This window comes from Vulpes lagopus, chromosome 23 (genome assembly GCF_018345385.1).
Source record: "Vulpes lagopus strain Blue_001 chromosome 23, ASM1834538v1, whole genome shotgun sequence".
Lineage (NCBI taxonomy): Eukaryota > Metazoa > Chordata > Mammalia > Carnivora > Canidae > Vulpes > Vulpes lagopus.
In genome coordinates, this window is record NC_054846.1 from 54,470,710 (window position 1) to 54,485,945 (window position 15,236).

At 41.4% G+C, this 15,236-nt stretch overlaps 1 protein-coding gene across 7 annotated transcripts in view; it reads left to right on the forward strand.

The window, feature by feature from the left end:
* Positions 1–15,236, forward strand: part of OSBPL9 (oxysterol binding protein like 9) — a 170,250-nt gene that overhangs the window by 152,618 nt on the left and 2,396 nt on the right. For all 7 annotated transcript variants that reach the window (XM_041739145.1, XM_041739146.1, XM_041739147.1 and 4 more), the window contains 9 exons: positions 2,976–3,088; positions 3,217–3,335; positions 8,020–8,105; positions 9,235–9,406; positions 10,561–10,645; positions 11,426–11,536; positions 11,807–11,870; positions 11,990–12,130; positions 14,517–14,595. In XM_041739145.1, coding sequence (XP_041595079.1) covers positions 2,976–3,088; positions 3,217–3,335; positions 8,020–8,105; positions 9,235–9,406; positions 10,561–10,645; positions 11,426–11,536; positions 11,807–11,870; positions 11,990–12,130; positions 14,517–14,595 — 970 coding nt within the window. The remainder of the gene's footprint in view (positions 1–2,975; positions 3,089–3,216; positions 3,336–8,019; positions 8,106–9,234; positions 9,407–10,560; positions 10,646–11,425; positions 11,537–11,806; positions 11,871–11,989; positions 12,131–14,516; positions 14,596–15,236) is intronic.

Here is a 15,236-nt window from a genome sequence, read left to right on the forward strand (position 1 = left end):
AAGGATCCCTAGTTAGCTTCTTTTTAACATCAGAGTCTGGCCCCAGTTTCAAGGGGTTCTCCTGAAATTTTTATAAAATAGAAAATTTTATTATTGTATCTGTAACGGGCATGTCTACAAAGTCACCTGTAGGCTCATAGGCTTTTTTCTTTTCTCCTTCTATTATAAGCTTCCTTCTCTGGGCTTTCCTGGTACCCATCCCATGACAAATACACAGTTGATGAACCTCCCATTTGAAAGGATCCAGAGTTAAATTCTATGTCCTGCTAACCCATTGGATTCCTTTTTTCCCTCAGTTTTGTGTTCTCCTTGTATGCCCTAATCTGGATTCCCAAACTGGTAGGGACTGCAGATGGTTTATTTGGCCAGCAAGGTGTTTGTTGACTTGGGGGCAGGGTGTTGTTTTTTTAAATGGGCTTAAGTCCGTTCAAATGGAGTGTGTTGGCCCCGGGGCTGTATTCCTTACCACCTAGTCCAGTTCACATATTTATGTTCTCTGCCTGACCTTGCTGGGCATTGAGCCTGTGACACCTGCTGGTCATCGGCTGCTACTACTTATTTTCGGACTCACAGCTCAAGTTTCTGTCTACTGTTTTTCCGTCTCTGTAGAAAGAGAACTGGAAAACTTAAGTCTTTCACTATGCACTTTCCGAAGACCCGTAGCAATGGTAGCTTCAGTGTGAACTGTTAGTGAGCAGTGTGGCTGTAAACGGTTATAAACTAGATGAAAGTCTGTGTTGGAAAGAACTTGCACTTTGGAGCCAGACATGGATTTGAAATTGCTCCAGTACTTACCAGCCATGTGACCTGAGGCCAGTCACTGAGTCTCTGAGCTGAGCATCCATATGTGAAGAGAATAATACTGTGTAGGGTTTTTAGGGAGCTTAGATTGTTATGGAGATGAAAACACAGTGTTCGGCACTTAACCAAGGTGCTCAGTAAGACTTTGGATTCTGTTACTGTAATTCAGCTCAGCACTTCACATTTTTTGGTTTAGTTTATTTATGATTACATACTATACAGGCTAGCCTGTTGCAGATAAAGCTTTCCTGTAAGCATATTATTCTTATCAATGTTGCTCTTATTTTTTAACTAAATTCTTTAAATTTTTTTGTCCTGATTGCAATAAATTATGAAGAAATGAGGATCCCATTTTTTTTTCATTTTGAGTGATTTTGAGCATTTCATTTGGCCCAGACATGGTTTCTTACCTGAGTAAAAAAGAAAAGCACAGCATAGATCTAACCTTTGGAATTGTATATAAGATACATATTTGAAAGGATTTGGGGTTTTTGATCTGTTGATTTAAAATATTGATTCTATTTTGATGATGTATCAAAGAGCCACAAAACATTTTGAAAATAACTTTCATGCAGCTCTTTTATTTAATGATTTATTTAATTTGATTTCTCTTGCCTAGGTCTTTTACTCATATTTTCCATTGGCTCTCAAAGCTGTGAGGTAGACATTAGTTCCAGTACCTTGTGATGTATAGTGCTAAATTATCAAAGAAGCGGTAGTTACCTAAGGATTTTTGAAAAATAGATCAAAGAAAGTAAGTAACTAGGACAAACTACATTTAAATTAGAATACACATTGTTCTAATACTGTAATATTAGAATGTTCTAACATAGGCAGAGCACAGAGGATTTTTTGGGTAGTGCAGCTATACAATACTATAATGATGTATACTTCTCTACATTTATCAAAATTCATAGACTGTTATACCACCAAGAGTGAACCCTAATGTGAACTGTGGACTTCAAGTCAGAGAATGATGTACCAGTGTAGGTTCATTAGTTGTTACAAGTGAGCACATTCTGGGGTGGGATGTTGATAATATGGGAGGGAAGTTGGGCATGTTTGCGGAAAGGAGCACATAGGAATTCTGTAGTTTCTACTCAATTTTGCTGTGAAAAACTGCTCTAAAAATGAAGTTTATTAAATAAATCAAAAGAAGGTAAGTAATTAGGGCAAACTGTGTTTAAATTAGAATATATAATATGCTTTGCATCCATAAATCTGTAACAAAAAAATGGTCATATGTATACTATTTTATACATAATATCTGCAGTATGAAAAATTTGGTTTCTTTTTATATTTAATGAGTAAATTATATGCCTTTGATTATTTTATTAATATATAACTAACTCTGGATAAGTTACAGTTAGAAGTATAATAATAGAGGAAACTTTGTTTAGACCCTATTAATATTTTAACCAGCTCATAATTTCAGTTACCATAAATTTGCTTATAAAAAATACCGTGCTTTTGTATTTTGTTATTTCAAATACAGTGTTTAAGTGACTGGAAATATTGTTAAATACCAGTGTGGGCTTTTATCAAAGGATCTCAAAAATACAGAGAAAACATCTTCTGAGACTAAGTATAACAGACTTGGCAATTTTTGAGGTTCTAGAAATTGTTGCAGAGAATTATAACACATATTTTTCTGTGAAGTAACGTGACAAGAAAATGAACTCTAGTTTAAATTTTTTTTTTTTAATTTTTATTTATTTATGATAGTCACACAGAGAGAGAGAGAGAGGCAGAGACACAGGCAGAGGGAGAAGCAGCAGGCTCCATGCACCGGGAGCCTGACGTGGGACTCGATCCCGGGTCTCCAAGATCGCGCCCTGGGCCAAAGGCAGGCGCCAAACTGCTGCGCCACCCAGGGATCCCCTGAACTCTAGTTTTAAACTTAGATGCAGAAGCAAAAATCTTACTAATATTTGATGACCTTTTAGCATGATTTGGTTGAGCACACACTATGCAAAAAAAGTCTCGTAAAGCACGAGACAGGAAACCTAGTCCTCACACTTTACAGTTTCCAATCTCAGAATAAGGGTTCGGAACTGTGTATGTGTGACCAGCTCACTGTCATTGATCAGCCTGTATTGGTTTCAGATAGCCTTGTAGGTTAATGCCTTACTCTGATTCTCAGTTGCTTAAGAAGGTGATTACTGGTTTTTCAGTTCATCTGGATCTGCCTCAGTCTTGACACACAGCAGCTCAGGAAATAGTCTGAAGCGCCCAGATACCACAGAGTCGCTTAATTCCTCCATGTCCAATGGAACAAGTGAAGCTGGTAAGTGACATTGGAGAATTTGACTCTTTTTCCTAAAAATATTTGTTTGAAAAAAAGATTTGTGGCACTGGTAGCATCACAGGTTGGTCTGACTTAACACCAGTCTAAGCAGATCTGTTTTATTTTAGACCTTTTTGACTCACATGATGATAGAGATGATGAAGGAGAGGCAGGATCAGTAGAAGAGCACAAAAGCGTTATCATGCATCTCTTATCACAGGTTAGGCTTGGAATGGATCTGACTAAGGTAAGAAACAAATTTGGCATTTGCTGTTAAGTCTTACTGTGTATGTGCGAGTTCTCGATGATTGTGTAGTGAATGTGGCTTGAAAATGTAGCGTAATGACATAACTTCCGTTTATACATTTGTGGTTTAATATATATGTAGATGAGTAAACTGAGAATTTTTGCAAATGGGTGAAACATATGAAGCTAGAATTCATAGAAATAGTATATGTGGATAATATGAATTAATTAAGATTTGGGTCTTACTGGGGTCTTATATTATGAATTAATTAATGATGTTGGGCCTGATTAGTAGTTTGGATAAAACCTAAAGCAGTGTGGTGTGTCCAGAATCAAAATGAGCAGAGTTCTGATCTTGGAGTTAGAGGACCTGTGTTTGCATCCTGCCTCTGCTATCACTAAACCATGTGACCTTGAGCACGTCTCTTCCTCTCTGATCTTTATGTTTCTTATGCAAGATGGACATACAGTGTCCACTTCCCAGGGCTGTTAAGGATTGGAACATGTATAAATGGGAGATTGTATGACAAACATTGAGCCACTCAATTAGTTTAAATGTTAATTTGATTTTAAACTTGGTTCTCTAAACAGAATGCCCTGTTAATTTAGGAGACTAGTGCATATAGGTGCCTATTGTATTTCCCTACCACTGTGCTGGAAACCTCATCCTTGCACTTAATTCTCCCCACAGCTCTGCAGAGGTGTTGTTAAAATTTTATGGATGAGGAAACTAAAACTCATAGAGACTGAGTAACTTTGGCTGGCAAAACTGAGATTCTGATATGATCTGTGATTTCAAAATCTGCAGTCTTTTTACTGCCAGCTCTTATCTTAAAGATTTGAGCTGCAGTCACTTCCATCTTGGTTAGATTGTTGCTCTATCTGGCTTTAGAAAGTTAATAAAATTTAGGATGCTCACTTCTTTTATGACCAGATCAACTCCAGTGCTAGATAGTCTTTGATACCTGTCAGCTTCACTCTGGTTTTGGATTTAGAGGGCTGTTGAGGAAAAAACTAATATATAATACTTTCTAATAAGTGTCTATAATAAAACCTTTTTACCTCAAATCTAAATGAAAACAGAAACACAAGAATAGCATTAATTTGTGGAATCCAACATACTTGCCAGGAATGTTCTAGGTAAGAGAATATTTGCAGGAGTTTGTCCCAGAACTTTTTCCGTGATCATTAGATTGCATAATTGTTAGGTCAGAATTCCACTTCAAATTTTGTTAGAGCTTAATTTTAGATGTTGACATCTAAATATTTCTTTTCTGTATCTTCCACTGTGGTCAGTTTTGGTTTAATGGAAGACTCCTCAGAAGATGACTTGAACAGTACTAAGTGTATTAGCTCCTATAATGAGAAAGCTAGAAGTAGAGTGGTTCTAGGATTGATTAATTCAATCAGTTGTGTGAGAAAGAAGCTAGGTTCCTTCTGTCACTTTGTTCTTCCATCCTTAGCATGTTGACTTTCACACTCAGGCTTGTCTCCTTGTCATTGCAAAATGGCTGTCACACTTCCAGTCTTCCCATCCTTAGGCAAATAATGTCAGGAGGCAGAAAAATTATTTTTCATGGATTTTGTTGTTGTTGTTGTTGTTGTTGGACATTCTTCTCCTGAAGTGGCCCGTCAGACTTCCAGTTGAATCTCCTTGGCCAGAGCTATGCATGTCCCACGCCTAAGCTAGTCACTAGAAAGGGAGGTTAAATGATAGGAATAGATTAATCTGCATTCACCCCCTTGAGATCCAGGAGGACCCTGTGACTCTTACGGCAACCTATAGCCTCAACCTGAGCAGAATCAGAATTCTGTTACAAAGGTTGAAGCAGGAATGTGCATAGACAACCAAAAGTGTCTGCCACAATCAAGTGTGTAATCCTTGGCTCACATAATTTTCTCCGCCAGATAATCTATATTTGGTTCATAGCTATTGTATGTGCTTGTTATATTATGAAAGACATAATTATTTTCTAACCAAAAATGTTAAAAATTAGCTATTTTAGAAATCTTTACTGGCACAAGTGGATGGCTGTGATCGCCAACAGATTCTGAAATCTCAATGCCATTATGTATTCCAAAGTATTGCAATAATGTCATAAATTTTTATCTCATTCTCCTATTTATAAAATGTATCTTTTCACTTCAGATACTTTCTAAAGTTATTTCCCAAATACTTTGTAGTGTTTGGAAATACTACAGAGTCACATCTCATTTACCTTGCTTGGTCTTCAAAATAGTTCTAAGAAAGATATAAGCAGGACATATAATTATTCTCCTTTTACATAAACTTAGGTCATTTTCCAGGGCTGCCTCATACCTAAGTGGCAGCAAAGTACTGGAACCCAGGTTGAAGACAACCTAGCCCTGTTCTAGTTACTTGACTTAATGGCATGTATAAGGGCTAAAAACATTGAAGATGATCTGTTTAATGAGAGTTCTCAAGAATTTTTTTAAGTAGAGAGGAAAAATTTTTTTTTTCTGATTACATATAAAATTTTGGGTTTTGGCCATTTCTTCTTTTTGAATGACCTGTTCAGTTCTTTTGTTCATTTTTTTCTGTTGGTAATAGTAATCTTTTTCTTGTTGATTCACAAGAGCTATTTATGTATTAAAAGTACTTATTCCTGGGGGGCCTGGGTGGTTTAGTCCTTTTAAGTGTCCAACTCTTGATTTTGGCTCAGATTATAATCTCAGGGTCATGAAATTGAGGCCCGTGTCCAGCTTTGCACTGTGGGTAGAGCCTGCTTGGGATTCTCTCTCTCCCTGTCCCACCGCCTTCCCCTCCCCCCCAACCCACCGCCCTGTGCTCTCGTGTGCTCGTGTGCTCTCGCTCGCTTGCTCTCGCTCTTTCTCAATAAAAAAAAAAAGGTACTTCTGTTTTGTTTTTCAGCATTCTTACTTGACAGTTTGTAGTTTCTTCAAGAGTAGTAAAAAATTGGTTGCACCAAGTCAGCACATAAGCTTACCCACCAGTCTAAACAGATTTACATTATGAACATACATAAGATGGAAACATACATAAGAAAATGCTTACTTAAAATGTACACTCTGGAGTTGGATTATAAACATTCTAAATATTAGAGCCATAGTGCCCTTTTCTAAGCTGTGTCGTCCCATCGGCATCTCCTATAATCTTTATATACCCGGCCACAGTGGCCCCTGGGTCAGTCGCTATTACACACGATTTCCTGTCTCCATGTCTTGTTTCCTGCCATGTCCACGTCTTGTTCTTCTGTTTTCTCCTCTGTTGCAGTCATACTCTTATCTAACGCTTTTCTCTAGTTCCACCTCAGTGAATCATTTCCCACCTCTGCCCTCATTCTGGTCCACCAGCAGAGCATGATCTTTCCCTCTCCTGAACTTCCAGGATGCTTTGAACGTCTTGTATGTTTGTCACATTCCACCTAAGTTGGGTTTTTTTGAGATTTAATTTATTTCTTTAGAGAGAGGGAGGGGGGACAAAAACGGAGGGAGAGGAAAGGGAAAGAATCTCAAGCAGGCTCCTTGCTGAGTGCGGAGCCTGATGCAAGGCTTGGTCCTACGACCCTGAGATGATGACCTGAGGTGAAACCAAGAGTCAGACGCTTAACTGACTAAGCCAACCCAGGTGCCCCAACGCTCCACCTAAAATTTAAATACTTGTAAGTATTCTATCCTGTTTACCTTTGCCTTCACCACATTTAACACAGGATCCTGAATAGAGCAGATATACAGTAATTACTAAATTTAAGAGAATTTTTGTTGACTTTAGTGCTCCACAGTGAATAACTTATTTTCCGATAGACATTTCAAAAACTGTTCTTTCATTCCCTAATGAAATTCTTCTCTTTTTTATAATTGGTTGTTCCTGATATTTTTCATTCCTTCTTCCCAGTTTCCTATTTATACTTTTTCCTGTGTTACATTCCCAGCCCCTCAGCATTTTTCTTCCTGGGCTCAGCCCCATGGTAGAGAGTTCATTGATTCCCCCGTCTTTATTCTTTCCTTTATTCTTTTAATACTTAAATTAAAGCATTAATTAGCATTAAATTAATGCTAAATTTTCTTGCTGTGTAATAGTATTTATGTGGTCCTTGCATTCTAGGAGATCATTTATTTGAGGACAGAGATGTGTAAGTAGATCAATTACCTAATTAAATTGATGATAGTAGAAAAGCAGCATTAGAAAGTGCACAGACCTCTCGGTGTCAGACCCAGTTTGAATTCCACATCATTATGGAGCAGTGAGAAAATTTCGCACTCTGAGCTTCATTTTTCTTGACTGTAAAATAGGGATAATAATTTCTTCAGAACAGGATTGTTGTACAGTTGAGTAACATGATATGTGTCTAAGTCCCCTGCAGGTAGCAGGCATCACAGGGTAGCTGCTGAATGTGGTTTGTCATTGTTATGCTGATTCGGGAGCTGTAGGGAGATGGTGCAGGGAAAGTGACATCTGAACCTTCAAAATCTGTTTTCTGTTTCCTATCTGCTGGGCAAGTTCATGGGCATTTCTGAATCAGAATAGTTTGGGAAGTAGGTATCAGAAGCATGCCGGGGCAGTATAGGGTGGGTATTACCATGATTGCAATGAGAGTTTTTGGTTTGGGTTTTTTTTTTTTTTTTTTTTTTAAAGCAGTTCAGCAATCTGTTTATCTGTAGTGCAATTTGATCCTCAAGGGTCAAATGTATATGTTTTTCAGGTAGTTCTTCCAACATTCATTCTTGAAAGAAGATCTCTTTTAGAAATGTATGCAGACTTTTTTGCACATCCGGACCTGTTTGTGAGGTATTTGACTGAATACTGTAGTTTCCAATTTTTAAGATGTTACTCAGTAGCTTTCTGTTGGTACAGGATAGATGGATTCCTGACGAAATTCAATTATCTGAATTCGGCAAACCTTTCTAAAGCACCTAGTATTTGCCAGAAAAGAAAGTCGCAGTGTCTGCCCTTGAGGAGCTTACTGTCTAGCTTCCAGATTCTGGCTCATAACTTTTAAATATCAGTTTGCAATATTAGATATATGTACAAAGGGGAAGGTAAAGTTGGCACTGATTTACAAGGAGGTGAGTCCACATTGCTTTTCAGTGGTAGCAGGAAATTTTTCTTCATAGAGGATGTTATAATCTGTCTTCTCTGATTGTATTCCTTGGCCTGGGAGTGGGGTTGACTGGAGCTAGATACAGATCATTTTGAGGTTTCCCGATGGGTGGGCATATTGACTGACACTGGTGTACAGTTGACCCTCGAACAGTATGGTCGAAGGTGCTTACCCCCCACAGAGTCGAAAATCGGTCTGTACTTTTGACTCCCCAAAAGCTTCACTAATACTAGCCTACTGCTGACCAGAACTCTTGCTGATAACACAGATAGTATTAACAGATTTTTGTATGTTTCATATGTCATATATTGTTTTTTTTTTTTTTTTAAGATTTTTATTTATCTATTCATGGGAGAAACAGAGAGGCAGAGACATAGAGGGAGAAGCTCCTACACGGAGCCCAGTGGAGGACTTGATCCTGGGACCCCAGGATTACGACCTGAGCCGAAGGCATACGCTCAACCACTGAGCCACCCAGGCATCCCTGTATGTTGTATTTTTAGAATAAAGTAAGCTAGAGAAAAGACATTATTAAAATCATAAGGGAAAATACATTTACAGTACTTTACTGTGTTTATTGAAAAAAATCCACATGTAAGAGGACCTGCACAGTTTAAACCCATTCAAGGGTCAACTGTATACATTTCTCAAATTCACCGAGTAGTTTGTTCTGTCACATACATTATACCTCAGTTCTAAAACGTCTCAGTCCTGGGTCCTCTCAGCCTGGCTTAGGGTGGACCACGCTGAGGAGGGCGGCATCAGCTTGTGTCCGTCAGAAAGCAAAACATTAAATTTTCTCTTTCTCCCTCGCAGCATTAGTGACCAGAAGGATGCCAGAGATCGAATGGTTCAGGTTGTGAAATGGTACCTCTCCGCGTTTCACGCAGGAAGGAAAGGATCAGTTGCCAAAAAGCCATACAACCCCATTTTGGGTGAAATCTTTCAGTGTCACTGGACATTGCCAAATGATACGGAAGAGAATGCAGTGAGTTTTGTGCTGATGTTTTTAGTGATCTTAAGTTGCATACTGATTCAAGATTGCATTTTATTTGGGGGCAGATAATGTAAAGGCAGTGATCCAAAGATGCTCAGCACCCACAGAACAGGGTTGTTGGGTCGGTCAGCATACTCTAGATATAGTGAGCATGAAGGGGTGGCATGAGATGAGATTCAGAGATCAGGTCATGCAAGGCCTTGTGGCCCATAGTGGTAATTTTGTGGCTTTTTGTTTTAAAAAGATCACTGTAATGATTTTGTGAAAAATGAATTGGAAAGGGGCAAAAATAGAAGCAAGGAGAGACCACTGAGGAAGTTTTGGCATTATTCCAGAAGAGACACAGTTGATTTGAGCTATATTGGGGAGGTAATACTGTTAAAAGAAAGGGGACAATCAGAGATGAGCCCTGCATGTGAGCTTTAGCAATTGATTGATGCCATTTACAAAAAGGAAAAAAAAAATTACATTTGGGGAAGGGAAAATCAAGAACTCTAATTTGAAACATAAAGCGTGAGTTGTACGTGTAAATGGAGTTGTCAGGGAGTCAGAATTTTGAGTCTGGAGTTAAAGGGAGAGATCTAGGATAGAAATGAGGCTTTTAGAGATTTTAGTGTGTTTAGATGACATTTAAAGCACTAGAATTGGGTGAACTTACCTAGTAAGAGAGAGAAGAGCAGAACTGAGTCCTCAGGGCCCCAACATCCAGAAGCTGATTTGAGGAAATCTGCTGAACCCTAGCCCACAGTCCCTGGCTCAGGATAGCCTCTGAGCAAACCATCCAGTCCTCTCTCCCTTTCCGTGGGATTCATCACGTGTGTCCTTACTGAGGACAGAGGCAGTGCCGTGTGTCCTTGCTTACTTGGCTGACATTGCTAAGTGCCTGCTGTCTGTGCACACCTGGCTGAGTCAGGCACCTCCGGCTTGCCTTCAGGGATGTCGTAGGGAGGTCTGGTCGGGGGACACCAACACAAAGCTGTAATTCCAGCAGTGACATTAAGTGCCATAATGACATTATGTGTAAGGTGCTGGGATGTGTGGAGGAGAGAACCGTTAAGCACTGGGGAGGCGGACTCCAGTTGTTAGACTATCCACAGTGTCCCTTGTTTATCCGTATCAAAAGAAAATGTTATGTTTGCTTACAGGAGCTAGTTTCCGAAGGGCCAGTTCCTTGGGTTTCCAAAAACTGCGTGACATTCGTGGCTGAGCAGGTTTCCCATCATCCACCCAGTAAGTCACCGAGATCCTCTGCACCGTCCACTCTCAAACTGTTCTGTCTAAAGGGGGTCATTAAAAGCTCCATAGCTGGGGCACCTGGGTGGCTCTGTCAGAGAACGTGCAACTCTTGAACTCAGGGCTGGGTGTGGAGCCTACTTAAAAAAATAATTTTAAAAAAAGCTCCACGATTGAGGTCACTTTAGTTGGTTTTGTGGCTGTCTCTATTTTTCTAGCCTTATGAAGATTGGCTCCTCCTATCTATTCCTTGTGTAGGTACCAAAGGTTCTCTTCACTGATTAACTGCGTGTAAAAAGCAGAGATGTGGGAAACGAACTTGTTATCCTTCTATGGTCATCTTACACATAACAAGCTGTGCTCTAGAGACCTCAGCCATTTTGAGAGTTTATATAAATTAGACGTGTATGTTCCTGACATAGTGGGCAAAGTGTATATCTCTAACGTCTCCGTTGCTCGACGGTGTTAAGACTGGAAATACTGGGTGGGCCCAGGTTGGGGCTAGGGCAGCAAGGACATGCGTGCTGACCAGAAGATTTCTAAGTCTCCAGGATTGCTACAGCCTCATGGTTCAGGGAGGCTCCTGCCCATATGGCCCTAAATGGTGCTTGCATTGGGATAAACAGGGTATAAAAGGCAGTTGGGTACCCCCTGGCCTCTTTTGATGCTATTCTTTGAGGGACATAAGGATTTTCCTCCTGAAGCCTGTTTTTTCTCCAGATGGAGTGGGAGAGGTGACTGTAGCTATGTAGTGTATTAAAAACAATTTTTGTTCAGTTTCAGCCTTTTATGCTGAGTGCTTTAACAAGAAGATACAATTCAATGCGCATATCTGGACCAAATCAAAATTCCTTGGCATGTCAATTGGGGTGCACAACATAGGGCAGGGTAAGTCTCTGCGCATGGGGTGTACCAGAGTATTAATAGAATTTTATTCTAATATGTGCTGGCCCCTAGCCTAGTGAGGGGAAATGGCACCAAGAAGGCCAGACTGGATGTCATCGTTTGCATAAAAAGCATGTGTTTTGGGGAGGAGAGCAGGCGTGGAGGGTGCAAGATTGTTTTTTCCTAAATTGAATGGAGTGTCCATCAACCAGACAATAAAGCCTTACGGCCACTTGACACCACTCCTCACACTCTCTATCCTTCTCCCCACAGGCTGTGTCTCGTGTCTAGATTATGACGAACATTATATTCTCACGTTCCCCAATGGGTATGGAAGGCAAGTAGAGCTGACTCCATTTCCTCCCCTCAGCCGGCAGCAGACCCTGCTGTTTCAAAGCTGTACTTCTCCTCTCATCCTTTGAACTGTCAGCCTTACCTGTGCTTTTGATTTTGCAGGTCCATCCTCACAGTGCCCTGGGTGGAGCTGGGCGGAGAATGCAATATCAGTTGTTCCAAAACTGGCTATAGTGCAAATATCGTCTTCCACACTAAACCTTTCTATGGGGGCAAGAAGCACAGAATTACTGCTGAGATTTTGTAGGTATTTTGTTTTTCTGCTTTGGTGCTCTTCTGCTTCCCTGAAATACTTTTTGTCTTGAACTGTAACTGTTATTAGGAATTGACTATTCTAATGGTCTTGCCTTTGTAAACTTATTTTTTTTTTTCCTTTGTAAACTTCTTTCACAACCTATATTTATGTCTGTTCCTAAAACCTCGTATCAGAAAGAGACCTCAAATCTGGGTTCAGTACAATCAGAGGTCATTCATTGATGGGATTTCCTTCCAAGGAACCCAAGAGGAGTCTTCCCAGATTGCCAAGTTACGCAGATCCTAGATTCCGGACTCCCTCCTGCTGATTGGACCACGGGGCTAGTGTGTGCAGTGGACACCGTGATTCCCAGAGCAGTGTCTCCCGCATCTTCGCAGTCCCTTTTTCTGGCCTTTGCTGGGGAAAAAGAGTAACCATCACATCTCGGCTTGGTTCCGGCTAGGGTCAAATGAAGACAGCTGTACTGTCTGGGTCACAAGTCAGTTGGGTGGATTCAGAATCTGGCCGGAAGAGGAGATCTGCAGAACTTTGTCTTCCCTGCGAGGCCTTACTGGGACCAGTGTTGCAGATGGAAGATAAATGACTGTGGTTAACCAGTTTTCCAGGGAAATAATTGGGACGACATAATTAGCATCCAAAAATATCTTGAACAGGAAGGACCATGAACACATGATGAAGTTTACTAAACTTCAGTCAGAGAAAACGGGCAGAGCTCAGAGAGCAGCCAAGTCACCACTGGAATGCACGTGCACCCCCAAACAGGCAGGTGCTGGAGACCAGCAGGTCCAGGGCAGGCGGGCGGGCCTGCTTCTCAGGGTCCGTGGAGGTCGCCGGCACCCACGGGAACTGCTGGCTCCGCAGCATTTCCCTCCGTCGTAGTGATAGAGTAGGAAGACTGCCCTCAAAACGGGGAGCAGAGAGAGCGCGTGGTGGACTCCGGAGAAGGGGCTGGAGCACAGGGTGAATCGCGGAGCTGTGTGGCTCTCATAGAGTCGGTCTCCCAACTCCCTTACACTTAAAAATTAAGAACCCCGAAGAGCTTTTGTCTTCTGTTAAATAATATCCATTGATATTTCTCATATTAGAAATTATTTTAAAATATTTATAAATAGGGGTGCCTGGTGGCTCAGTGGGTTAAGCATCCGGCTCTTGATTTGGTCTCCTGTCATGATCTCAGCGTCGTGGGATTGAGCCCCACGTCAGGCTCCGAGCTCAGGGCAGAGTCTGCTTGAGTTGTCTTCTCCCTCTGCCCTGGCTTGTGCACAGGAGTGTCCTCTCTCTCAAACAAATCTTTAAAATATTTATAAATACATTTACAAAGGACAGCAATAGCATTTTTTATGAAAAACCTTTTCCAAAACTCTTCTTTAAAACATTTGTGAGATGAGAGGAGGGGCATTGTTCATTTTTTGAATTTTGTAAATCTCTGATACCCTTACTGGAAGTTTGCTGGTGTCCCGGCCCCTGGGAAACACTGTATACTTGTGGGAAAATGAGGGTGCAAAGGGCAAGTTCACATCTTAATATTACGAAAATAGTTTTGACCTAAGAGTGTCTTGGGGAGCCCCCAGGTCCCCACCACCCTGAGAAGCGCTGCACAAAGGCTTTCTAAATGTGGGATTCTACCGTTGTTCTTCCCCTTTGTCCCCCCTTCCAAAGCCCCCAAATCAGAAGAAACTTGCTTCAGTCGAGGGATGGCAGCTTGCACCCTTATCCCCTGGGCATTTGCCTTTCTGAGCCTTTTAGAACCACTTCTGTGTTCCTGTCAAACCCTTCCTAACCTGTCCTTTGTTGTGATGTTTCACTTCCCAAATTCCACACCTGCCACGCATCCCAGTCCTGTCCTGGTAGATGCCTGTTGGGTTTTTTGAGGAAAGGATCCTTCCTTGGAAAGAGGTCAATTTGACCTTTGGACCTCTGGACCCTTCCTCGGGATGGAAAGCCTGCCGTCCCGTGTTACATCCTTAAGTGAGACCTCCTGTGACCTTCATTTCAGCCCTTTCGCCTTTGCTCTCTATTGCTCACACACACACCTCATGGCACTTAGCACCCACAGTCTGAAGCGGTCTCCCCACGAGGCTGTGAACAGCCTGAAGGCAGGCACGGTCTCCGCGTTTGTGGCCCCAGTACCCCCTGCGCAGGGCTCTCTTGCTCATCTGTACCCACTGCTCGTGGGACCTGGAGTTCAGTAGCGTCTTGTTTAGGGGCCTCATTCTTCAGTTGGCTCGGAAATCCAGTTCTACGGGGCTGCTTTTATCGGAGACTTCACAGCCACTCCTCTGTGTCCTGCCCTTGGGGGGCGGGGGCGCACTGACCAGATTCTTGGGGAGCTTTCAACTTAGGACTAACAGAAATGTTTCCTTTTCTATCTAGTTCTCCAAATGACAAGAAGTCTTTTTGCTCGGTTGAAGGGGAATGGAATGGTGTAATGTATGCAAAATATACAACAGGGGTAAGAACCTGTATTTCACTCTTACTTGAGGCGATGTTGAAGTGTAGCCTTCCTTCATCTGGAAATGGAAACACCAAGGCCAGATTTAGTGCCATCTCTTCAGGGAAATCCTTTTTCCTCCCCAGCAGTACAGTGAGATTTCTTTTCCCCTCTCAAAACACTCAGTGTACGTTTAAAAAAAAAAAAAAAAACAAACCGTGACATATAAACACCCAGTAAATGATGGCTAGATCATTACGCTGGATGCTATGTTTATAAAATTAAGTGCTAAACTAATTTGTCTGTGTTTGTATACACAGCTTGACTTTTTATGAGAAAGGTCTTTCCTGCCTGGCACCACAGGGACAGAAGCGAGTAAGCTAGTCCTTGACCTCCAGGAAGTCGCCAGTAGTACTAAAGTAGAAGGAAGGTGGCCTGGGGTTGACAGGATCAATGAACTGGATTCTGGACTTGGAGACACTCAGCCTGAAAAGTGCTTCAGCGTTTAACATTAGAATCAGTTGTTTATGGGCCCAAGTTTTCTAAGAGATTAGCACTGAGCACATAGCACAACCTCGCCGACTGGGCTGAGGGGCGTGGGAAGCCGCGGCCCGCCTGCCAGTCAGGGTGGGATTTGGTTAGTAGGTCTGTTACAGGCTTCT